Source organism: Pinus tabuliformis, chromosome 5_1 (genome assembly GCF_031772625.1).
Source record: "Pinus tabuliformis cultivar Carrire ecotype Pingquan chromosome 5_1, CPIR1, whole genome shotgun sequence".
NCBI lineage: Eukaryota > Viridiplantae > Streptophyta > Pinopsida > Pinales > Pinaceae > Pinus > Pinus tabuliformis.
In genome coordinates, this window is record NC_142305.1 from 156,174,437 (window position 1) to 156,200,900 (window position 26,464).

A 26,464-nucleotide genomic window follows, 5' to 3' on the forward strand; every position below is an offset into this window, starting at 1 on the left:
TGCAGTTTAAAACCCAGCAGGTCCGCTTTATTGCCAGATCGCATGTTTTACAAGTAAGTCATGTGTAATGCTGTTACCCTTGGCACGCCGATTGCGATATCCGACAAACTGTGGGACCATCGCTGTAACCGCCAGAGCTAACCGCATGTGTGACCACTCGGCCCTTAACCGCGAGATTGGTGGGGTTGATGGCGGAACCACTGTTTGCAGCAGAACTGCTAGTTTAGACTGCGGATAATGAATTTAATTGGGAGTAAGCCAAATTTGGAGGAGGAAATTATGGGGAGACTGGCATAAGTCATAACTAAGGCAATTTTCGACCAAATTGGATGCTAAAAGAGGCTAGATAGCCATTTTTGGGCATTCTAAATTGATTGGAACGAGTTACAGGATCAAAGGAGCACTTTTGGATAGGATTTTTGTAAAGTGAAGCCTATGGGTACCCTGGTCAGCCAGAGTGTTCATTCAGTTTATGTAGGAGTTCCAAGATGGAGATGATCTTGTAGGGGTATTCCAGCCTCCATATGTGTTCCTGCAACAACCATTACAACAATGTTGTAGCTGTATTTCTTCTTTTCTCTATATGTGTATGGAGAAAGAGACTTGTTTAAGTACTTCAAGTGGATTGTTGTACTTGTTTATGCTCTTGGAAGTTGGAGTATGGGGTCTTGATTTGAGAGCCCTTAGCTTGTTGATTGTTTCATGACTAACTGTAGGTTGTCATATGTTTAGAGTGAGAATTCTTTGCAAAAGAATGTTTCCTTGAAGGGGAAACAAGCCACTCTTTTTTTCAGCACATTTATGTACTCTTTATCTGAAGAATTTTGAGCATAATGAGAAGGGGTCATGCCTTTAGAGTTGATCCAAGGAGATGTAGCCTAGGAGGGGTGAACTCCTTTATCAATGGCTGGTGTATTATTGTTTGATGCATGCTTCCATTTAGTGTTTTGGTTTTATGTTTTAAGTTTTTCTTCATGAAACTATCTTAAGCAAAAACACATAAAATTAATGTTTTTACTTGCTATTTTCGAGTACAACCTCAAGCACATTTTTATATTCTGATGAGGGGAATTAGCATAGCATTACTAATCTGCCCCAATTTAGATCAGTCATTAAGGACCTAGCAACATGTTGACCAAGTATATTCACGCCATAGATATGACAGGGACCCCAAGATATCCGTCATCAAAATCCATGAAGAATATGCCAATGTTTGATGGGGATCCACATTCCGCAACCAACCACGTGGTAAGGTTCATAAGTTATCTTTGAAAGCAAAATATAACTCAACCTTGTGATCAAATGGAATTGTTTGTCCTATCCATTGCTCCAAGTACTGATTGGCTTGAGTCATGTAAACCTAAAAGCATTCCTTCTCTTCCAATGTTGACTACGCACTTCTTGCTGCATGAAGGGTCGGGTTTCCAATCTCATAAAGACATATCCCAAATGTTAGATATGGCCCTCCGAGAGGAGGATGTTATTGAATATGGTGTTATGCTTGAGGAAGAGCCTCTTATGGATGCATACTTTAATGATGGTGCCAAAGGAGAGACTCGTGAATTGGAAAGCATGTACTCTAAGGATAATGAGGCAGATCTCAACAATGAGAGCCCTCAAAAATTGCAAGAATGAATGATGGAATACGAAAAGCCTTGCAGGGAATTGATGGCCACATATAACTCCTAAGAGATTTTCTCTCACTACTGTGAGCAATCAGAAAGGTTCTGTAACACGAAGAGTGAATATAAAGAGAGTCCTATTGATGACCTTCTTCTTGAGACATTTTATTAAAATCATGTAGTAAATACCTTGGAGATCATTCTTCTGGGATGGATGAAGGAGGAATTTTTCTCCCTATCTAAAGAAGAGAATGAATGGCATCCTAACCAACACCAAATATATAGTGAAGAATGGGAGGATTTTGAGGAAGATCATGACAATCGAATAAAAAAAGAATCTACAAGTGATTTTGGGGTTGTTGATTGGGGAATCGGGTATGATTATAGAAATTAAGACCCCATGGTTTCTCAAGTCCATAAGAATGAGATCAAAGAAGAAGAAAATGCTCCACCCCTTCTGAATAACAATGTGGGCCCTTATAAATCCCTTCCTAGTGATTGGAGAGGTCTCTTCTTTATGTTCCAAGATGATTCAAATCAAAGAAGAGCCTTCCAAAATTTTGGGGAATTCCGATGACTCTAATACAGAAGAAATTGAGGAAGATGCGTCCTTAGGCCATGCCCCTAATAAAGGGTTTTTATTCATATTTGAGCGTTCCTCCCTTGCCCTGGAAATAGAGGTTTGTGATGATGTTCATTCCCCTAGTCTTGATGAAGCGCTGCTTTCCCCTATGAAGAACCTGGAATCATGGTTTTTCCCCAAATACAATGATGAGTCCATTTCCTGTTTTCCCAATGACCCAAATAATATCATCCTAAATATGTTTGGGACATTCAATCCTTCTTACCTAGAGGGTGATAGGCCTGAGATAGTTCTTCATCAAAGATTCATTTCTATCTTCTGGTTAGAAGAGCAAATTCAATCTTCTCCGTTGATGTCTTTCCCTTCTTCTAGGGTTCCTTTCTTTATAATATGGGTCTCTTGCTTTCCCACCTCCCACCCCCGTAACTCCTCACATCATTATTCCCATTTATGTTGTCGAGTCCATTGCAAAAATAATCATGGAAGCATGCGTTCTTGTATTGATCAAATGACATGTTGGTTGCATTGGGTCTATCATTATACCTAACACTTGACATTGTATCATATGCATGGTAGAGTAGGGTGCAGTGCATTTTGATTTTGTTGACCTCTACTGGTCAACTACCCATGCAGTGCACCCCATTTTTCTTGACAGAAAGGAGCAGCACCTGATCAGCATGTCCGTGCCGTCCTGCCGTCATCAGCAACTTGATCATTTTGATTGTAAACCCAGTCTGCATGTATGAATTGTAAATAATCTAAGCAGATCAGAGTCATGTATGTAAAATTGCCTAGGCGGACCTAACTTTCTATGATAATCTATGTCCCGGAAGGTTTTTCGTCTCATCGATCCATGGATCGGCAGAGTTTTCCTTCAAACCTGACCTCAAAGCCGGGATGCATTTTGTCATTAGAACTTTAGGAGAATCCTAGTGTGTTGATCTGCTAGATTATCGTTGTGTCGCAGAGCTGGGTGATTTGTGAGGGTCTGTATTAAAGGGGTTTTCCCCATTAAGATGTAAATTTGTAAAAGTCATCATGAAATGTGTCTTGAGGGTCGAAAAAATGTTTTGAAACCCCTCATGAGTCCTAAGTCCTAGGTCCTAGGTGATGTTTCCGAAGGCTTAGTTCAGTGATCCATTTTAAAATGAATTAAAAAAATTAAAAAATGAATAAAAATAATAAAAAATTTAAAAAATTTAAAAAATTTAAAAAATAATAATAAAAAATTAAGTGAATAAATCGACGGATGAGATCAAGAGATGTCTTGATCCTCATCAACGGTCGAGATCATTTCTACGTGGATCACTCGAACTAGCTGTTGGGATCATTTCCTTTAAATAGGGTGCTAGGGGTCATTTCAGATCATTCGATCTGTGAGTCAAAGACTGAAGAAGCTCTCTCGTAAATTTGTTTCTGGTTAATAAAGAAGACTTTGGGGTCCATATCTTGCTGGTGTTACTCTCTTGAAATGCTGTGAGATTGTTTTAATTTTCTGCATATGTTATTTTCAGCTGTTAATAATAGCTTTTGTAGAGTATTGTGGGTACAAGTATCTTGCTCACTTGCTAGGGTTTGGGTGCTGTTAGGGTTTCTGAAGTAATGGCAGGTATCTCCATTACTTCCTGAGATCTAGCAGCATTCTTGCCCTCTTTACTGATGGTTGTTTCTGAGCTGTGCAGAAAAACCCTTGCTGAAGAAGATTTGGTGGGCGTTAAGGGAAGTCCTTGGCTGAACCAGCCAACTCCCACAAGCATTTTCTGCTGAGCCCAGTGGATTTGATCCTGGGTCTATCATTCGGTTTTATTTTTCTAAACTGCATGAGAGAATTTCTGAAGTTTTTTCACAGTGACAAATCTGAAATTTCTTTTCTTTAAAATTTTCCTGTTCTTATTGCTGAATCTGGCTGTTAAGGGGCCAAATCTGTAAATTAATTAGCTGATCTAGGGTTTTAATTTTTGCTTTATGCAGTTTTTTTTAGGGTTTAGGGTTATTAGGTTTCATTTTATCGCATGAAAATTTCGAAATTATTTTTGGCAGGTAAATCAGATTTCGCCGTGGCTCCCATGCCCTGCTGCCGTGCCCAGAACTGGCTCAGATTCGATCTCAGTTAACACCATTCCAGTTACTAATTTCACGTGGGCTGGCTAACTTCAGATTTCAGTCTCAGATCCAAGCCACAGGAAAATACCCAGCACTGATCCAACTTGCAGTGAAAGAAGTGAAAAGTTCTGGAATAGCGTGGGGAACAAATGCAATTTAGGGACGACTGTCCCTCCACCGTCAACTGTGTATCAATTGTTCCGCGTTACTTGTGGGAGACTGCAAGGGTTTCAAATTTCAAATCACTGCCATTGCACTGGATTAACGCCATAAAAAAAAAAAAAAAAAAAAAAAAAAAAACATTGCTGAAACGTGCCCATTCCATCACTCCAATCATCCGGGGATACGATTTATCAAGCCGTAGCAAGTCGTTTTCAAAATCCGCTGGTTTATCCAATTGTTCCACGTAATTTTCCGTATCAGGTGTCATCGTTCCAGTGTTTGGGGTTTATGTACAGATATCCGCCACAGGTATCGTATTTCTGAAATGCATTTGCGTGGTTACGTTACTCCTTTTCGTTTTTCGATTTGTTTACAAGGTTAAGCCTCTGTCCAGGGTTATGATTTCTCCACCAGATTTCATAGTATATCGATTACAGTCGGTGGGTCATTTTATATGCTTTGCGTCTTGATATCGTTCAGCGGTTTGGGTCTAGTTACGTTTGGGTTAGCTTTAGTGTTGACGGCTCAGTGTTCACGCTAGGACAGTCACGATTTTCATTTTTTTTTATTTTTATGATTATGCTTTTATTTAGATTTAAATTTCGTGTATAGTTTGTAGTTGTTATGATTCAAATTCATTTAGACTTTGGTTTCTTAGATTTATGCTAGATCTGTAGAGTTTAGAGTAAGGTTGTCTTTTAGCTTTTAATTATTTTAGATTTTAGTTAGAGACTTTAATATTTAGTTTTTTTAGATTTTCATTATTTTAGATATTAGTTAGATTTTAGAGTTTAGTTTTGCATTTTTTTCTTTTTAGGATTTTTATCAGTGTTGTTAAAATCGCGATTTTATCGGAAAAGCGCGATTTTTTCATTTACCCGATCAAATCGCGATTTTTATGCGTAAAAATCGCCACTTTTTTTTATAACGATTTTTATCGAAAAAATCGCGAGTTTTTGAAAATATCGCGATTTTTTCGAAAAAATCGCGATTTTTAGTGAAAAAATCGTGGAGGGCGCGGGCAGCGGGGTTTTATATGGCAAATTCGATTTTTTTTTAATTCATTGTGCTGTCGCCGCGCGGAGGAGGAGGAGAAGAGGTGAGGGAGAGGAGCTGAAGGGTTTCCGTCGGATTTGGGAGCGAATCGAAGCGTTTTTAAGAGGAATCCAAGCCAAGATCACCAATTTGTCCATAAAAGAGGTATGTAGATTAATTTTTTTTGGTTTTGCTTCTATAAAAACTTTGGTTTTCATTGTTTTTAAAGAATTTTTTGAAATTTTTCATTGATTTGGGATGGGTAATTTGTTATGACTATGAGAACCAATTTTTTATTTTTATTTTCTCATTTTTTTTAAACATTGTTTATTTTTTTTGAATTTTCATTGTTTTTTGGCATTTGGTTGGGTAACTTGGGTTTAGAAATTGGGATTTTGGAAATAATTAGCTTGTAATTTTGCAAATGCTAAATTGTAATTTGTAATTTTGTATTATCATTTATGTAATCCTAAATTCCTATTTCCTAATCCTTATTTTTCCATAGGTTTGCAAATTCAAAATTCAAAAACAAACATGCCAAGGAAATTGGATCCTTTCTGGGAATATGGTGACCCTAAAACTCCGAATGATAGACAAAACTTGTATTGCAAGTTGTGTGGAAAGGAAATATTCGGGGGGGTGTACAGGTTGAAGTTCCACCTTGCACAAATCCCTGGACGTGATGTGGGGCCCTGTCTAAAGACAAATGCTGAAATTATCCAAAAAGCCATGAGAGCATTGGGAGAATTAGAGCACACTAGAGAGGCCAAAGAAGAACTCAAAAGGCAACTAAAAAGGTCAGCTGAAGGAAGTGGGCCAAGTGGCACTGGTTCTACTGCAGCGTCAGTCAATCCGGTAGCTGCATCATCATATTTTGTTCCTCGAACCACACCTGGTTCACAACCAACTATTGGTTCAATGCTAAAAAGAACTGAAAAAGAAAAAGCTGACAAGTTGATGACAAAATTTCTCCTCTGGAGTGATATTCCTTTCAGCATTATAAGGAATAATCCATTTTTCCAACCTACTGTTGATGCTATTTCCAGTGTTGGCCCGGGGTACAAACTCCCTTCTCTTCATGATTTCAGAGGCCGGCTTCTTCAAGATGAAAAGCGTGACTGCACCCAAAGATTGGAGGATTTTAGGGCATCATGGGCACAAACAGGATGCACTGTTATGTCAGATGGTTGGACTGACCAAAAGGGGAGAACCCTTATAAACTTCTTGGTTAGTTGTCCCAAGGGGACTATGTTTATCAAATCTGTTGATGCAACTCATCAAATCAAAGATGCAAGAACTTTATGTGATTTGCTGGATGTGTTTATTTTGGAGGTGGGTGCAGAAAATGTTGTCCAAGTCATAACGGACAATGCTGCAAATTATGTTGCTGCTGGTAGAATGCTTATGGACAGGCATCCTGCTTTATTTTGGACACCTTGTGCTGCCCATTGTATTGATTTGATGTTAGAGGACATTGGGAAAATTCCCTTTGTCAAAGAGGTTGTTGACTCATCAAAAAGCATCACAAAATTTATTTACAATCACACATATGTGCTTAGCTTGATGAGAAAATGCACCAACAACAAAGAGTTGGTGCGCCCCGCCATTACACGGTTTGCGACGAGTTTCATATCTCTTCAATCCCTCTTGAATTCTATGTGGGATTTGAAGAGAATGTTTCTTTCAGAGGAGTGGCGTGCTTCGTCAATGAGCCGCAAACCAGAAGGAGAGGCCGTCTGCAGACTAGTTTCATACCAGGAAGACTTCTGGGCGGGAGTGCAGGAGGTGTGCGTTGTTACAGAACCTTTGGTAAAGGTTCTTCGGTTGGTTGATGGTGAGAAGCCCGCAATGGGCTATTTGTATGAAGCCATGGACAGGGCCAAAGAAGCCATTCGGTCCTACTATGATGACAAGGGAGATGATGGGTTCCAGAGACAACTCCTTCTATGGAACGTCATTGATGAGCGATGGAACAACACACTCCATCGTCCCATTCATGCTGCTGGGCTTTTCCTGAACCCTGCATTTTCTTATGCATGTGGGTTTAATTTTGATGTTGAGGTCGTGGAAGGATTATTAACCTGTGTCCAGAAGATGGTGAGATCTCCAGAAGAACGTATGGAGATCTCTAGACAAATTGAGCAATATAAGTTGTCAGGTGGCACATTTGGCTTTGAGATGGCTGTCATTGATAGGACGGTTAAAATGCCAGGTATTTTTTAGTTTGTAGTATGTACTTTGTAACTTTGTTTCAAATTTCATTGTTTCTTCAAATTCCATTTTTTTCTTATGTTTATTTAAAATTTTATTTGTAATTTTGTTGTAGACGCATGGTGGAAGATGTATGGTGGCAGAGTACCCCTTTTGCAAAATCTTGCCGTACGCATCCTCGGCCAAACATGCAGCTCCTCGGGATGTGAGCGCAATTGGAGTGTATTTGAAAAAATACACAACAAGAAGCGCAATAGGTTAACACTTAAACATTTAAAATATTGCAAATTTCCAAATAAATTTTTGAATTCATTAAAGTTTTAAACAATATTTTTTTTATAATATTAATTATTAATTATTAATTTATTATTTCATGAACTTTGTACAGGTTGGAGTCCCATAGACTTAATGACATGGTCTATGTCTACTACAATCTTCGATTGTGGGTGAAACAACTAGAGAAGACACCTGATACGGAAGCCATCTCATTGGATGGGATTGACACCACTGCTGAATGGAGGGTTGAGACCGAGAGGCCTCTCATGGATCCCACTGAGGATTGGTTAGTGCAGGATGAGGGGGAGGAGGAGGGGGAGGAGGAGGAGGAGGAGGAGCAGGAGCAGGAGCAGGAGCAGGAGGAGGAGGAGTTGGAGGAGCAGGAGGAGGAGGTGACACTGCCTACCGGGCTACCCGGGCTACCACTACCACCAGTAGAGGACGTGGTCTCCGTCCACCTCAGCCTCCTGTAGCTGCTACTACTAGTTCTTCAGCTTCTAGAGCACGTCAGACTCCACTGCCATTTCCACCACCACAGGCACCAGCTTCTACATCTAGAGGGAAAGAGAAAGTTGTGCCATTTTCTCGCAAGAGGGGCAGAGGAAATCAATAGGATTAGACTTTCATTTTATTGTATATGACATTATGACATGATGAGATACATTATCATATTTTTTGTTGATATTTTGAGGCTGAGTTGGACTTGGGACTCAGGACTTACTATTCAGGACATGATTCAATGTTATGTGTGATTTTAGCGCTAGAAATGATATTAAACATCTTATATATTAGTTTTTTTTATCATATTTATGTGTCAATGTATTTATTTTATGTTGTAGATGGTTTAGATATTAAAAAAATTGAAAAAAAAATGAATATTTTTGTGCCAAACGATTTTTTCCCGCTTTTTTCCGATTTTTTCCCGATTTTAACGATTTTTTCCGCTTTTTTCCCGGCGCCGATTAAATCCTGATCGCGATGTGTGCAACACTGATTTTTATAATAGAAAAAATGAAAAATAAAAATAAAAAGATTTATTTGTAAATTTTTCTTTTTTAGAGCTTAGTTAGGTTTTAGATTTTAAATTAGATTTTTTTGATTTGGTTTTAAAATAAGAAGGGAAATAAAAAATTTTATTTAATTTTTTGTTAAGCGTTTTAGATTTTAATTTTAGTTTAGATTTAGTTTTAGAATAGGTTTTAAATTTTAAATTTTTAGATTTTTAGTTTTCATTTTTATAAAATTGAAAAAAAAAAAATAAAAAAAATAAAAAAAAAAAAAAAAAAAAATTTAAAAAAGATTTAAAAAATTTGAAAAAATATAAAAAATTTTGCGGAAATTTTTCTTTGTCAGATCCAGTTATTTTTCGGGAATTGTCTTTCATGCTGAGATCTGAATTTTCAAGTCGAGATGCGAAGTTGATATCTGGTTAATGGTTTATGATTCGTGGTGGTTTAAGCATTCATCTTTCAAAATTTTCAGTTGCCGGATATTGTTTTGGTCATGTGATTTAGTTGATGCCTTTTTTGATGTCAAATGGTTGCTGTTCACGGCTTATATTTCTATATCATTTAACGAGTAATCATTTTAATAACAATCTTATAAGGCACTGGTCTGCTCAATTAATCAAATCATTTTAGTGCTTATTTTAATCGTGTCTCGTGTCTCCCAACCAACTGGTCGACAGTTGGTCTGATCATCTTACAGGGACTACCCCCTTAGCCACGGGAGACAGGCTTAAACGGAGGGATCGGGGATCAAAGTGACAGCCCCCGGTCTGAGCGTTGTCGTGTCAATCCGCGCGACAACATTTTTTGGCGCCGTTGCCGGGGAAAGAGTTTTTCTGTTCCTGGAGTTTCATCGACATTCATCTTCTCATCTCTCATCTCTCAGTTGAGCTGGCAGATTCAATATTTTTGGCATCTTTTCATCCCATATCAGCAGCATCTCTTGGGTTTGTTTCCTGTTTGGGTGGCGACTCCACTTTCTCATTTTTCCCAGACAAGAAGCTTTCCTCATATCTGCTTGTGGTTACTTTTTGGATCTTAGAATCAGATTCATTGTTCAAGTGGCGACTCCACTTCTTTCATCTTTTGATTTTCTTGAGCAAAGAGCTAGTTCTATTATCCATCTGATCCCTTATTATTTATCATGGATTATTCATTTAAACAATGTCGTTTTATTCACCATCTCCATGATTTTCCAGAAGAGGCCATTTCTAAATTACCTATTTTTTCAGGTGGTGATCCAATCGCTGTTAGAAGGCATCTAGGCTTGTTTGATCGCATCATGATCATATATTGCAGATCCCCTCAATTTAATCATGAAGATATCAAAATGCGTCTATTTGTCCTTTCTTTAGAAGATGATGCTTTGAATTGGTTTAACAGTTTTCCTAAGGAATCTTTCACTTCTTTAGAAGACATTATTGATGCTTTTAAAGATAAATATGGTTATCCAAACAGCTTGCCTTCTGCCTCTAAAATTGTGCAGCAGAATGAAAGTAATTTAATAAGAGGTCCAGCTGAAAGATCCCAAGACGATTCATCATGTCAGAATGTGTCATCCACCGGAAATATTGCAGTTCATGATAGTGAAAAATCAGGGACAAATGACAATGAAAGGGAAGAGCAAAAGCAAATAATACAAGATTTAATGATGCTGGTGAAAAATATGGAAAGCAATCAAACTAATTATGTCAATGATGTGAGAACTTTATGCACCCATCTGGAAAAACGTAACAGGGAGATTGAGGTCACGCAAAGTCACCATGCTAAAGAAATTGAGGCCATAAAAACTAATTATGAAACAGAAATTAGAATCATGCAAAGCAGGTTGTCGGTCTTAGAGGAAAATATGGTGACCATGAAAGCTGATCATGATAAGGAAATTGACTCTATGCAAAACAAGTTATTAACTATGGATGAGGAAATTACTATCATGACGTTCAATCATAATAATCAAGTGGCTGACATGCAAGCGAATCATAAAGAAGAAATAAATTTTATGCAGCATTGCTTGATGGACATAAAGGAAAAGAATGTTAAAGTAATAAAAGACATGCAGGAGCACCATGCCAGACAAATCAGTGCTATAAAGGTTGAACACTCTAGTCAGATGGATGCCATTAAAATACAAGTTCAAAGGTTTCAGCAACTGGCAGAGGATAAGAGAAACCAGCAAACAGCAACAAATCAGGAGTCTTCTCATTTGCTGCACCAGGATTCATCTTATTATTGGGAGGTTGTTGATTCGATTGAAAGATGGTTGATTGAGGGTGATCCAGACAGACTTAAGAATGATAAAGATCAGATGCAAGATGAAGAAAGACATAGCACGCATATCTTACATACTTCATCTGATAGCTTTGAAACAGAAAGTACCAGGTCATCAGCAATTCAACCAGCCAGAAAGAAAAAGCGCAAGAGAAAGAAAATAAGAAGAAGATTTGACTCATCAGACGGCCGCGAGCAGCTTGATTTTCGGATAGGAAAGAGTCCTACCATATGCAAAATTGGACATGGCACATCCGACAAGCAGCCGACAGATTTGCCTGAAAGCAGGCAAATGCTCAGTATGCACTATATTGAACACATCTGATGCCGTAGGGCATCCTTTGTATCGTATTTCTAACCCTACTCCTTGTTTTTTCCGCATTTTCGTTTCTGCTTTAGATAGTTAATAAATGAAGAGCTTTTATCTTTATTGTGCTTAACGTATATGCTGATTTTTGGATGGACGCTACTTATTTTTTGTGTTGTATGGATGCAGATTCTGGATTCTCACATTCCTGCAAGCAGCAACGTGTCCCCAAGTAGAGCCAGATGTTGACCTCTACTGGTCAACTACCCATGCAGTGCACCCCATTTTTCTTGACAGAAAGGAGCAGCACCTGATCAGCATGTCCGTGCCGTCCTGCCGTCATCAGCAACTTGATCATTTTGATTGTAAACCCAGTCTGCATGTATGAATTGTAAATAATCTAAGCAGATCAGAGTCATGTATGTAAAATTGCCTAGGCGGACCTAACTTTCTATGATAATCTATGTCCCGGAAGGTTTTTCGTCTCACCGATCCATGGATCGGCAGAGTTTTCCTTCAAACCTGACCCCAAAGCCGGGATGCATTTTGTCATTAGAACTTTAGGAGAATCCTAGTGTGTTGATCTGCTAGATTATCGTTGTGTCGCAGAGCTGGGTGATTTGTGAGGGTCTGTATTAAAGGGGTTTTCCCCCTTAAGATGTAAATTTGTAAAAGTCATCATGAAATGTGTCTTGAGGGTCGAAAAATGTTTTGAAACCCCTCATGAGTCCTAAGTCCTAGGTCCTAGGTGATGTTTCCGAAGGCTTAGTTCAGTGATCCATTTTAAAATGAATTAAAAAATTAAAAAATGAATAAAAATAATAAAAAATTTAAAAAATTTAAAAAATTTAAAAAATAATAATAAAAAATTAAGTGAATAAATCGACGGATGAGATCAAGAGATGTCTTGATCCTCATCAACGGTCGAGATCATTTCTACGTGGATCCCTCGAACTAGCCGTTGGGATCATTTCCTTTAAATAGGGTGCTAGGGGTCATTTCAGATCATTCGATCTGTGAGTCAAAGACTGAAGAAGCTCTCTCGTAAATTTGTTTCTGGTTAATAAAGAAGACTTTGGGGTCCATATCTTGCTGGTGTTACTCTCTTGAAATGCTGTGAGATTGTTTTAATTTTCTGCATATGTTATTTTCAGCTGTTAATAATAGTTTTTGTAGAGTATTGTGGGTACAGGTATCTTGCTCACTTGCTAGGGTTTGGGTGCTGTTAGGGTTTCTGAAGTAATGGCAGGTATCTCCATTACTTCCTGAGATCTAGCAGCATTCTTGCCCTCTTTACTGATGGTTGTTTCTGAGCTGTGCAGAAAAACCCTTGCTGAAGAAGATTTGGTGGGCGTTAGGGGAAGTCCTCGGCTGAACCAGCCAACTCCCACAAGCATTTTCTGCTGAGCCCAGTGGATTTGATCCTGGGTCTATCATTCGGTTTTATTTTTCTGATCTGCATGAGAGAATTTCTGAAGTTTTTTCATAGTGACAAATCTGAAATTTCTTTTCTTTAAAATTTTCCTGTTCTTATTGCTGAATCTGGCTGTTAAGGGGCCAAATCTGTAAATTAATTAGCTGATCTAGGGTTTTAATTTTTGCTTTATGCAGTTTTTTTTAGGGTTTAGGGTTATTAGGTTTCATTTTATCGCATGAAAATTTCGAAATTATTTTTGGCAGGTAAATCAGATTTCGCCGTGGCTCCCATGCCCTGCTGCCGTGCCCAGAACTGGCTCAGATTCGATCTCAGTTAACACCATTCCAGCTACTAATTTCACGTGGGCTGGCTAACTTCAGATTTCAGTCTCAGATCCAAGCCACAGGAAAATACCCAGCACTGATCCAACTTGCAGTGAAAGAAATGAAAAGTTCTGGAACAGCGTGGGGAACAAATGCAATTTAGGGACGACTGTCCCTCCACCGTCAACTGTGTATCAATTGTTCCGCGTTACTTGTGGGAGACTGCAAGGGTTTCAAATTTCAAATCACTGCCATTGCACTGGATTAACGCCATAAAAAAAAAAAAAAAACATTGCTGAAACGTGCCCATTCCATCACTCCAATCATCCGGGGATACGATTTATCAAGCCGTAGCAAGTCGTTTTCAAAATCCGCTGGTTTATCCAATTGTTCCACGTAATTTGCCGTATCAGGTGTCATCGTTCCAGTGTTTGGGGTTTATGTACAGATATCCGCCACAGGTATCGTATTTCTGAAATGCATTTGCGTGGTTACGTTACTCCTTTTCGTTTTTCGATTTGTTTACAGGGTTAAGCCTCTGTCCAGGGTTATGATTTCTCCACCAGATTTCATAGTATATCGATTACAGTCGGTGGGTCATTTTATATGCTTTGCTTCTTGATATCGTTTAGCGGTTTGGGTCTAGTTACGTTTGGGTTAGCTTTAGTGTTGACGGCTCAGTGTTCACGCTAGGACAGTCACGATTTTCATTTTTTTTTATTTTTATGATTATGCTTTTATTTAGATTTAAATTTCGTGTATAGTTTGTAGTTGTTATGATTCAAATTCGTTTAGACTTTGGTTTCTTAGATTTATGCTAGATCTGTAGAGTTTAGAGTAAGGTTGTCTTTTAGCTTTTAATTATTTTAGATTTTAGTTAGAGACTTTAATATTTAGTTTTTTTAGATTTTCATTATTTTAGATATTAGTTAGATTTTAGAGTTTAGTTTTGCATTTTTTTCTTTTTAGGATTTTTATAATATAAAAAATGAAAAATAAAAATAAAAAGATTTATTTGTAAATTTTTCTTTTTTAGAGCTTAGTTAGGTTTTAGATTTTAAATTAGATTTTTTTGATTTGGTTTTAAAATAAAAAGGGAAATAAAAAATTTTATTTAATTTTTTGTTAAGCGTTTTAGATTTTAATTTTAGTTTAGATTTAGTTTTAGAATAGGTTTTAAATTTTAAATTTTTAGATTTTTAATTTTCATTTTTATAAAATTGAAAAATAAAAAATTAAAAAAATTTAGAAAAAAAAAAAAAAAAAATTTAAAAAAGATTTAAAAAATTTGAAAAAATATAAAAAATTTTGCGGAAATTTTTCTTTGTCAGATCCAGTTATTTTTCGGGAATTGTCTTTCATGCTGAGATCTGAATTTTCAAGTCGAGATGCGAAGTTGATATCTGGTTAATGGTTTATGATTCGTGGTGGTTTAAGCATTCATCTTTCAAAATTTTCAGTTGCCGGATATTGTTTTGGTCATGTGATTTAGCTGATGCCTTTTTTGATGTCAAATGGTTGCTGTTCACGGCTTATATTTCTATATCATTTAACGAGTAATCATTTTAATAACAATCTTATAAGGCACTGGTCTGCTCAATTAATCAAATCATTTTAGTGCTTATTTTAATCGTGTCTCGTGTCTCCCAACCAACTGGTCGACAGTTGGTCTGATCATCTTACAGGGACTACCCCCCTTAGCCACGGGAGACAGGCTTAAACGGAGGGATCGGGGATCAGAGTGACAGCCCCCGGTCTGAGCGTTGTCGTGTCAATCCGCGCGACAACAGATTTTTCATTAGAAATAATATCATATGATATTTCTCATGGTAGATTACATGCATCTAAATTAAAATTTGTATATTTTATTTTTCTGTTAATTTTATGGCCTAACATATAGCATGTGCAATCATGAGACGCCATGAAAGCACGTTGCCCCGTGTTTTTCATCTATCACATGTGCAGGTGACAGGTCTATGGTAACGAAGAGATTGTTGGAGTTCTCGTGACCTCCCGTTCGAGTAGCTTCGCCCACTTCTTCGAGGGATCATGTCCCAGTTGGAGCCAGAAGTTACCCATCATTTTGTGGGTGATACCCCTAGGAGAATCTTTTTCTCCAAGATGGTCCTCAGCCGGCAGCCAACAACCCCTTGTAGCCACCAGCTAGCTCATTATGCCATTTCTCCGCCACCTGATCTAGCCATGTGGTCCCTTGTCCATCTGCCATGATCGTATGTTTGAAGGTGGGCCTCTCGAACCTAAAGGTATGCCTTGTCATTTGGTAGTTAAGTATTGTAGCTTGCTTATCATGGACACTTATGGGCATAGATTAATGGGGGGATTCGGAGGAAAGAATGGGCTAGGTCTGTGCTTCTATCCCCTAGACCCCTTTTGGATATTAACCTTGGATTCTAGTCCCATGGGTCCATGATTGGTAAGCTCATTTACTCAATTTTTCTAATGAGTTGTTGTACTGGAAGGCTAGGGGACGCATTGGATCTTATGTAGGATTGCAGATCATCTCCATCTTGGGTTTGATCTCTCTATATGGGGTCCTAATCCTCCAGAGGGCTACATTAGTGCATGTAGGGTGTGTGTTGAGAACCATGGGCCTCCACAACAGCAGATAACACTACATGGATCTCCACAGACATTCAAAGATTGCTTGTGGTTCACTTATTGGACGAGGAAGATGCACCTGATCCATCATGTCCAGTTGGCCCCAGAGTTGCACCATACACTTGGCAGATGATCCAGGGCTTGCACAATGATGTGGCATCACCTACACCATCATCCTAGCCCTTGTAGGCGATCTATGGGCATCTTCGATTTGTTTGGAGACCCATGAGGACACTTGGGTCCCCCCACATGTCATTTGGAGTAAGGTTGCGGGGGAGCGCTCCACCCCTCGATCCCGCTCCCAATCCATGCTCTGGACGAGAGCGAGTTAGGAGTGCACTCCCAAAATCATTCCCGAATAGGGAGTGATTTCGGGGGCGCGCTCCCTAACAAAAAAAATCGCTTCCTGTTTTTTTCCAATTCGACTTAGGGACGTTACTCCGGGAGCAGTCAGGGAGCGATCGCTCCCAACCGCTCTCGGGTTGGAAAAATCGCTTCCATTCGGCGGTGAGCGACGCCTGCGCAGTGTGGGAGAGGCGACGATGACGTGGAGAAAGGGAAGGGGATGGGAGGGAAAAAATGGATGGAGGGTAGGGCAGGGGGGAATAAATAAACCATCTCCCTCTCATTATTCATTTTATTTCTAAGTGTGAGAGAGTGAGAGAGAGCAAGAGAGAATTTGAAGCGAGAGAAGTTTGAAGAGCTTGCAAGGGGAGATTGGAGGCCAAAGAGCTAGGATCTACACTCTAATCTAGCAATTTTTTTTTTATGTTCATTGCTAAATAAATAAATATATTTTTTTCTCTATTCCCATTCCCATTCAATTTTTTTGCAGATTCAAATCTTCAAATTTCAAACATCATGGTTATATTTCTTGTCATTTTCTTCTTCTTGGTTATTATGGTGTTGGGGAGTAGAAAAAGGAGGGATGAACATGAAGAAGAAGGGGATGAAGAAGTCGGTTATAGTGGATTTGATGAAAACCCCGAAGAGGAGTAGCTTGGTGAGGAGGAGCTGGAGGTGAGTGAACATGATTCAGCTCAAAAAACTAAACAAGGCCTGACCCCATTGTGGAAATATGTTACTAGGCCTGAAGTAGGGAAAGGGGGTGGAACCACTAAATTTCACTGCCCCATTGCAACAATAATTACACAGGTTCATACACCCGTTCCATAAAGCATCTCCGCGGGAAAAGGCCATGGGATGGAGATAAACAAATAGGAATCAAAACTTTTACAGGTGTGTCAGCAGCAGAGAGAGCCAAATACACAAGGGAAGAGGAGGAAGCTCAATACAAATCTAAAAGATCAAAGGGTTTCTGTGAACCAAGCTCACAATCACATGCATAAAGAACTCCTTCAACATCCTCCTATGGCATTGGATATGGAGGCACAAGGTCACCAAACATCTCTTTAAGGCATAGAACCATATCAGATTTCCTCGATGAAGGGTGTAGGAATGATGTGGATTCAAAAGTTTACCGGTTTCTCTATGCATGTGGGATACCATTCAATGTTCTTTGATCACCTTATTGGCATGAAATGGTTTCTGCCATAAATGATGGCCCTAAAGGATACAAGAGCCCTGGGTATGACAAGGCTAAAACTGTTGGACTTGATCATGAAAAAGCAAAAATATCACATTCTTTGAGTAGAATGACAAATTCATGGACTGAGCATGGGGTGTCCATTGTATCTGATGGATGGACAAATGTAAAAGGCAAGCCATTGATAAGTGTTCTTGCAGTGTCTATTAGTGGTGCCATCTTTCTTTCAGCATATGATTACTCAAACAAGTTCAATACCGACAAAAACATTGCAGAACCACTACTTGAAACAATTGACCGTATTGGGCCATACAATTTCATCCAAGTCATCACTGATAACGCTGCTAATTGTAAGGTAGCGGGAGCAATTATTAAGGATAAATACCCCAACATATTTTGGTCTGGGTGTTTGGTTCACACAATTAACCTTTTGATGCATGATATTATTAAGAAAAAAAACCAACAATACAAATGGATTGGTGATTTGTACAAGAGAGTCAAAAAAATGATAAAATTTATTACAAATCATAGCAATACCCATGGGATTTTTTGTAGTCACTCAAGATTGGAGCTGCTGAAGATTGCGAAGACTAGATTTGCTAGCTATTACCTCACCTTCAGGTGCCTTTTGAAGGTAAGAGAGTCATTGGCTAGCATGGTATCAAGTCCACACTGGAAGATATTAAAGGAAAGGGCTACAAATGCAGCTGATAGGAAAGGTTTTCAACAGGTGGAGGAGACTGCTCTTGATGGTCAGTTTTGGGCACGTGTGAGGCAAGTATTGGAATTCACCAAGCACATTTATCACATGATTCGTTGTGTAGATACAAATAAGCCAGTGATTGGGGAGGTGTATGAGTAGATGGATACCATGTTGGGGCAAATAAAAGATGTTGTTCAAAAAGATGATCCCAACTTGTATACACTGATTCACAATTGTGTGTGTACACGGTGGAATAAACTTAATGTTCCACTACATGCCTTGGCGTATATCCTTACGCCAAAATACTACTCTCCAACTTGGTTGGGCCAACCTGCACCTGGGGGTGGGGTTAGGGTCAAACCCCATATGGATCCAGAGGTAGCTACAGGATATATGGAAGCATTAGACAAGTTGGTACCTGACAGGGAGGAATGTGCAACCTGCACCTGGGGGTGGGGTTAGGGTCAAACCCCATATGGATCCAGAGGTAGCTACAGGATATATGGAAGCATTAGACAAGTTGGTACCTGACAGGGAGGAATGTGCTAATCTGCATCTTGAATTAGGCAGATACTTCAGTTGCACTGGTTTGTTTGGTTCTTTGCATGCAATGGAAGATAGAGACAGATTTGATGCTCTCACATGGTGGGAAGCATATGGCGGCATGGGACTTTTGCCAAAATTGGCAAAAAAAGTTCTCTCACAGGTTGTAAATACTTCTTCTACAGAGAGGTGTTGGAGCACCTACAACTTCATACATAATGTGAGAAGAAACAGACTCAATTAAAACCGAGTAGAAAGCTTGGTTTATGTGCACTACAACTTGAGGTTGTTGAGTCATTACTGTGATCGGGCTTATGAGGATCCAACATATAAAATTTGGGACAACCACCCAGAGGACGATAATTTGGAGGATGGCACTATACATCTTGAAGAACTGGAAGCAGAACTTATGAGAGAGGAAGATGAAGCAACAACCATGCCACCTCCACCATCCATTAGCAGTGCTCGAGTTCCAAGTCTTGCTCCTTCGTTGTTGCCGTCTCCATGTACATCCTCACGTGGAGGGCATGCACCATTTGGTTCTGGTCATGGGACTATGCAGGAGGAGACTCCTAGAAGACCATCACGACCTGCTCAAAATTTAGACATTATTCGTGGTGGCAAGAGGAAGATGTAGATGATAGATTTACTTGTCTTTTCTAGTTTCTAGTAGTTTTTATAATTGTTGACTCTTTCATATTTATTATGATATTTTTTGTAAACAATATATGATAATTTAAGTTTGAACTTTGAAGTTGGCAATTATAACTCATTGGTAATGAATTATGAATATGATGCTTCGTGAAAGTTGAAAGTTTTTTCATTTCATTTCATTTTATAACATTTCATTTCAAGTTAGATATTATTTGTTGTAATGGTTGCACTTAGCTTAGAAGTACAACTTTGGTGATCAATGATGATAAATATTATATTTTGAATTTTGAAAGCTTGAAACTTTAAGATTAATGAGTCATAATTCATGAGACTCAATATGTTGTATGTTACTAACTTGTGGATGTGGTTGATGAAGATTATAACTTCTAGATGATTGTTATTATATGATTCAATCTATGTTTTTTATATCTAATTCATCATTCTACATGTTTTTGTTGACATATATGCATCAAAATATTATATCTATATATATATATATATATATATATATATTATATAAAAAACGCTTCGGGATTCGCTCCCAAACTGGGAGATCCTGAATATTTCGATTCCGCTCCCCATTTTCGCTCTTGCTCCCAAGTAACCTTGATTTGGAGCACCACAGGTTATTACAAGGGGCAAAACCCTTGTCCATCGCTTTTGAGGGTCCTACTCCTCATTGTGGCACCCATGGATCTCATCAGGCCTCTCAGATTGCCCTACGACATGCATAGATTATTATTTGACCTCTTGAGAGGCTTACCTTTTCATTTATGAGCTAGTTTGGTGGGTTTGTAACCAAAAGATAAATTATTAGAACATTATTTTATTTTTGGGGCTTACATAGGCCAAGGAGGCTAATTTGAACTCCTACGATGAGTTCATTTCTCATCATTAGTTTGGATTGGATCTCTTCTTTCTCTTGAGAATTTTGCACTTTTTCTTAGTGGATGAATTGGAGCTTTATAGATCAATTTTGATGTGTGGATATTGGTAATCTTCTCTTGGAGCTTCTCCCTTGTCAATAGTGAATGGTTGGATATACACTGTTACATGTAAGTACATGCTTTTTGATGTTATTTTTGTTTACTTTTTTCATATACGTTGGACTGGAATGTTCTAGGGCTAATTGCTGCATGCATTTACTGCTTAAAATTGTGGAATATGTCTCTATTATAGCATCTCTCAATGTATGTGCCATGTAATATGAGCAAAATCTCCTAGGGGTAATTCTATCAAAGAATTTGACCTTGATAAGCCATTCCTTTTGCACATCGAAGTATAAAAGCTACAAGGCTGCTTCTTCTTGACCTAGAAGGCAAGTGAAGTGATCCTGAGGCCTCCTTGATTGGGAACCAAGAAATCCTATGCATACTCATCATAGACTTCATTCTCCCAAACATTAAGGCACTGATCTACTAAGGGTGGTCACTAAAACTCATATTATTTTACCTCCTTCCAGGTCTAGCAAAGTTTGGGTACCTAGGGCATCAATTTCCTAACATGCTAGCCATAAAAAAAATTCGATCTCCTAGGGTCTCCTGTGCTGGCCTTTCTTATTTTGAGGCCATTTCGACGGTGGAGTTGGGAGAAAAGCCAAGCCCTAGCTCCATGATCAAAACTTGCCTTGCCATCCCTAAGGCTAGTACCTCATAGGGTCAAAACATCTTCAAGTGAAATTATTTCTTTGATCCTTCCCCCACATTGTCTAGGGTAAGAATATCATCGGTTGCTACATACTTTCCTCATACCCTAGACCGGGTCCACTTGGCCCCGTGTGGTCTCGCTCCTTTGAAAGATCATTCTTCAAGAACCATTTAGGATACCAATTCTAACAAGGATTTTAGGGATTGGGGAACTCTTTCACAAGTCCTATCCCATAAACCTAACCCTCAAATCCTCTCTTCCTTTCCCTAGAATACATAGTACCTTGCTTAGAAAGAAAGCAAGTTCCATCCTTTCAATTCTTTTGGGAAAGGGTTCATTTGGGTCACTTATATCCATTGACTTATCCTTCATTGGTGACTCAATACATACCAGGTCTCCTCCCATTTCTGAAAGTCCATAAGTAAAAAGGAGCCTTAGCTGAGGTGACAATGGGCTAAGTCTCCATTTGTTGCCCTTGGCCTACCATTTGCCTTTTAGGGATCCCCCTTAGGTCCCCTGCTAGTTTGAGTGGTAACACACCCCACTGCTAGACCTCCTACTAGTTCCTCCTACAGTTGGAACTAGTTTAACTGACTTTAACTCAGTTTAACTGAATTAAATTATTACAACTCAAATTAAACTCACCCTAGGCTCTTAAACTTCAGGAACCACCCTACATGACTCAAGTTACGCTCTCAACTTGAATTAACTGAGCCAACTAAGTGAAACTCACTTAGTTAGCTCATTCTTGTTGTCTTGTGATGTGGAATTACAATTCTCCCCTAATTTAATTCAAGGGAAGATTAAATTAGGATTTTCTTGTTGTGTTTTCAACACTATGAGATCAGAGGATTATTTTACTACCTATATAGGGACTTAGGGAGCTCCCTCTCCACTTTCTTCTAGAATTGTGATCAGAGATACCCAGCTCTCTTAATGAGATAGATATTCCGCCACAGATTTTCATTCCTTTAGCTGTTGCTTCTTCCTATGACTATCAAGAGGATCACCTCATACTTCCAGGCTGTCCTGTCATATCAGCACAGCAAGAGACTTCCATGACATCATCATATTACATTCAACCATAGAGCTGTGAGACCTTGAGTCTCCTCTGTATCTGCCCCCAAGTGGATCACTAACATCTTTGAGATCAGTGAGACATTGCTAGGCTAGGCCATAGATTATGGTTCATCAAAATGACAAATAAAGTAGTTCTAGAAAGGTACAAGACCAGGAGGCTTTGACACATATATATCTATTTGTCTCTCTCTTTTTTCCAGTACTAAGATCTCTAGTTTGGGCCCTCTCTTTGTGTCTTTACACTTCTTTGCATGCAGGCTTTTACACCTCACAAAGGTTACTAAACTAGACACTTGATCCGTTGGCCTGTAGCCCTTTTTGGCCCTTCTATTTGCTTTTATGAAGAGAAGTTGAACTGTCCAGAGGAAAGAATTGTATAAAGCTGTAATCCATGAACTTTTGACTGTTGTCATGGAGTAAAGTCAAATTACTGTGTTGAAATGAGAAACAGTTGTTGGGCATGAGTTTTGAAAGTTGTTAAGGAGTGAAGTTGAACTGCTAGAAGGAGATGGTGATGGACAACTGTTTGGCATAAGTTTTGGACAACTGTTTCCTGCTTTATGCTCCCATTTTCTCTGTTTCCTGCAGCCATTCCAAAGTCAACAAAAGTTGTCAGTTAAAGAATTCAACCCAGCTGTCCATGGTTTTTAGCTTTATATTAGAACCTTTACTCAGCTTTTTATCCAAAGGCAAGAGCTATGCTTTTATCCTTTTCAACCCTTTTTTCCTTTGACATTCTAGGAGGTTGAATTACACCCCTCTTAGCTTTTTTACAAGAATATTAAGGGGATTGAACCACACCCCTTGCCTCCTAACTATTTTCCACATCTCACAATGGGTAACCACTAAACAGTTTATGCTACTCTTGTCTCAACAAACTTCACACATTCAAACCTTGAGCTATACGACCACTGCTTGCTCAGAAATATAACACTTAGCCTATACCCACCATACATAGAAACTGCTAATTAATAATTATAGACATGCCCAAAAAATATTTTCTTTGGACTCGTGTTTTTACAAGGATCAAGGATAGTGATCATCTTTGATATGTGGACCTCGGATTTCTGGATACTACCAATTGAGTCTGGAAGGAGCCCTGATCAATGCCAATCTCTGGATGCATTTGCAATGAGACCAGTGTGATGGAATCTCACTATATCTTGATTCTTAACCCTCCAGTTACACAAGTACTACAGTACTACTGGGGTCAACAAGCCCACATATTTCACCAACACACATCTCTACAGCACTTTTATTTAGTTCTGTGTTTAAACAGAAGCACTTTAACACTTGTTATCAAGATAAATTCATATCCCTTAGTTTTCGAACTCATCTACATGAGTCTGAGAATAACTAAATTCTCCAATTCACATTGCCAGATGAAGGTAAACTTTGCTTTTATAATGTGCCTATTCAGCTTAGCAGGAACAATGACAATGCTGTTATATGTGATTATTATTGACAATATAGACAGTTTTACTCTAGAAACCAAAATTGGAAAACAAACATTCAATTGGTTTTGAATTTTTTCCCAGGAAATTATTACAAAGGTTATGCACTCTCAACGAAGATTATGATGCATTCTTACTCATTAGACGTATTTGCAGATGGCTTTGGCTAATGGACAATCATTTGGACAATCTTTTGCCCATGCATGGACAGGCTCATTGGCTCCTCCATCCTCTGATCTTTGGGCCTTCTTCTTCTTCTCAAGTTTCAATTCTCCCTTGGTTTGTTGTCTCCTTTCATCAAGCGGGGCTCTCCTTTTTTATAGAGCTGCATTGGAAGATCAACCGTCAAGATGATCCTTTTCACCATCCATGGCTTTTGCTTTTGGACATTTAATTCAAACTTTGCAAATTAAAATTTTATTATAAAGTTAAAAGATGAGAAGATTATTCAGATCCATTTTGTATGATTGATTCAGTATCATCCAGGTCTAAAAGCAACATTAAGTGTGAATAAAGTGTACACTACCCATTGATTGAATGGTAAGTTGGGGGGAACTTTACATAAGAAGACAATTTCAAAGCTGGTGGACCCTCGGATTGTAGTATAATTATATTATTGTGTTGTGGTTTTACTGTGGTGCTAAGTAAGTTAGATTGTGTTTGCTCGTTATGCATAGTCTAATACATGTTGCAAAATATTAAGTTGTATGCTAGAGTTATTGACCTATTGCAAGGATTGAAGATGTGGCCATATAAAATGTGGCAAGGTGACAACATCAATCCTCTATTCTAAGGTTCAACATTATCTAGATAAATGAGGTGCCTATATGCTTATGTTAAATTGTAGGTGATATGATTTTAGGTTTTTATTTGTTTTTAGTTCACTATAAGGAATTTTATAGTCTAAACATAGTTATGTGCTCTTTCTCTCAAGAAACCGATTCAACATATTGCCAAGATGTTTACCCGGTTTATGAGATCCTATGTTCTTCTAGTAGTTGTGAAACTTATCTATCTTATGTGTCTTTAGATTTACTAGATTTGAGAATAGCCATCCCAAGGAAAACAAACTTAAAGCTACCCATATTACTTACTTTTTTCCATTCTAAAAAGACATCTACCAACATTGTAAAACAATTCGTTTAGAATTTCATGACTATTATTCAAGATGTAATACACGTTCATATTACAAGTTTTTGTTTTTCTAAATATGACAAATAAACATAATATATTCTAACTTATATCTATTTTGGGTGGGAATGGACTCTAATAAACTACAATATTTCCTCTATCTCTTCTTTGTTGATTTGATGTCAAGGACAATTTCCAAAGAGACGTCCACTTAGTGGCTTAAACCCATGGTGATATAACAATTGTTCCTACTGAATATGGTTTCCACTGCTATTTTTTTCATATAGCTACTACATACATGGCATACATTATCAACTACTATTCTTTTCATATAATGAATTTCTTCCTAGCATACATGGCTAACAATCTCTGTGCTTCATTATCTGAACTTTGTTTAGAGACGCCTCTCTCAACATGTTGCTGGTCTAAACTTTTATGAACCCCTTGTTGAATAAGAACTTGATTGTTTATACTATAGCTTATTTTTGTGACCATCAGATGATGATCAGGCTTCTATATTTCTTACATACATTGGCGTGCTTTTATTTCAATATACGAAGCAGGTAAAATTTTATGAATGCATAACGATTTCGGAAGGGAATTTTAGGCTATTATTATTGATGTTGCATGCCAAATATTTAGCATATGTATCTATAATTTTAAATGAGAGTAATGATGTGGTATTTTTGGTGTAGATTACCATAAACTATCTTCTGTCAAACCTTGGTAAAAGCTACCCAAATACGGTTGGTATTGTTGATCTTGGAGGTGGATCTGTGCAAATGACATATGCAATCTCAGAGGAGCAATCCAAAAAAGCACCAAAACCAGAAGGAGACGACGCTTCATATATTACAAAAATGAGTCTAAACGGAATGAATTATCACCTATATGTTCACAGGTAATTTTATTTTAATGAAATTTCTTTTTCTTCTAGTTTTGATGATTTTATATTTATAATATAAAATTTTAAACATAAATTATATTCATATCTATATATGAGATCTATTTTGACTAGAACAATTTTCACATATGATAATACATCAAACAACCATACATCATCAAACAAAGAAAAACATATGGATTATCCCTTCCTACACAATCAGAGAATGCTATCATGTCTTCTTTGGCACCAATATTAGAAGAGCTATAAATATTCTAATCTGCCCATTCTTTCTTAATTATAGTTTTGAAATGATAATTCAGTGTTGTAAATTACTCAATGTGAAAAAAGAGAATGGATCCTCCATTAAGCGATTAATCATGTCTTTTATACAAGGAAATACCTATTAATGCTAAGGTATCTTATGTGAAAATTCAGAAACCCCGAATCCTACTACAACAATTGATTAAGCTTCTTCTATTTGTTAAATTAACTGAACAAATTATTTGTAGTTTTCTATGGTAAATATTGAAACTAAGACACTGCAACCTTCACAAAATAAATACTGCGGAAGAAAAATAATGCTGGAAGAATAGATGCACACACACACGAATAACATTGCTATTTTTGGACCAATGTCCCCAGAAAAACCCAACTTGGGAAAACCGATGCAACAATTGAGGGTTTTATTTGTTATGCACTAGTAAATCTGAGTACAAATCTATGGAAGCTTAAATCTAGCTTTCCATATAGAGAAATAACTAATAGGAGATCTAGTGAGAAAAATCTCACTCCCACCGGTGATATGACACTGACCTTTGCTCAAGATGAGCTACCTTTTGCTACCTCTACACTGCCTCTGCATCAACCTAGGCATATCTGCGACACCC

General features: G+C 38.0%; 1 protein-coding gene across 1 annotated transcript in view; it reads left to right on the forward strand.

Moving 5' to 3' along the window:
* The window catches only part of LOC149163902 (putative apyrase 2), a 452,574-nt gene that overhangs the window by 96,956 nt on the left and 329,154 nt on the right, over positions 1-26,464 (forward strand). Inside the window, exon 5 of the mRNA XM_089430833.1 lies at positions 25,387-25,592. Within this exon, the coding sequence (XP_089286959.1) occupies positions 25,387-25,592 (206 nt within the window). The remainder of the gene's footprint in view (positions 1-25,386; positions 25,593-26,464) is intronic.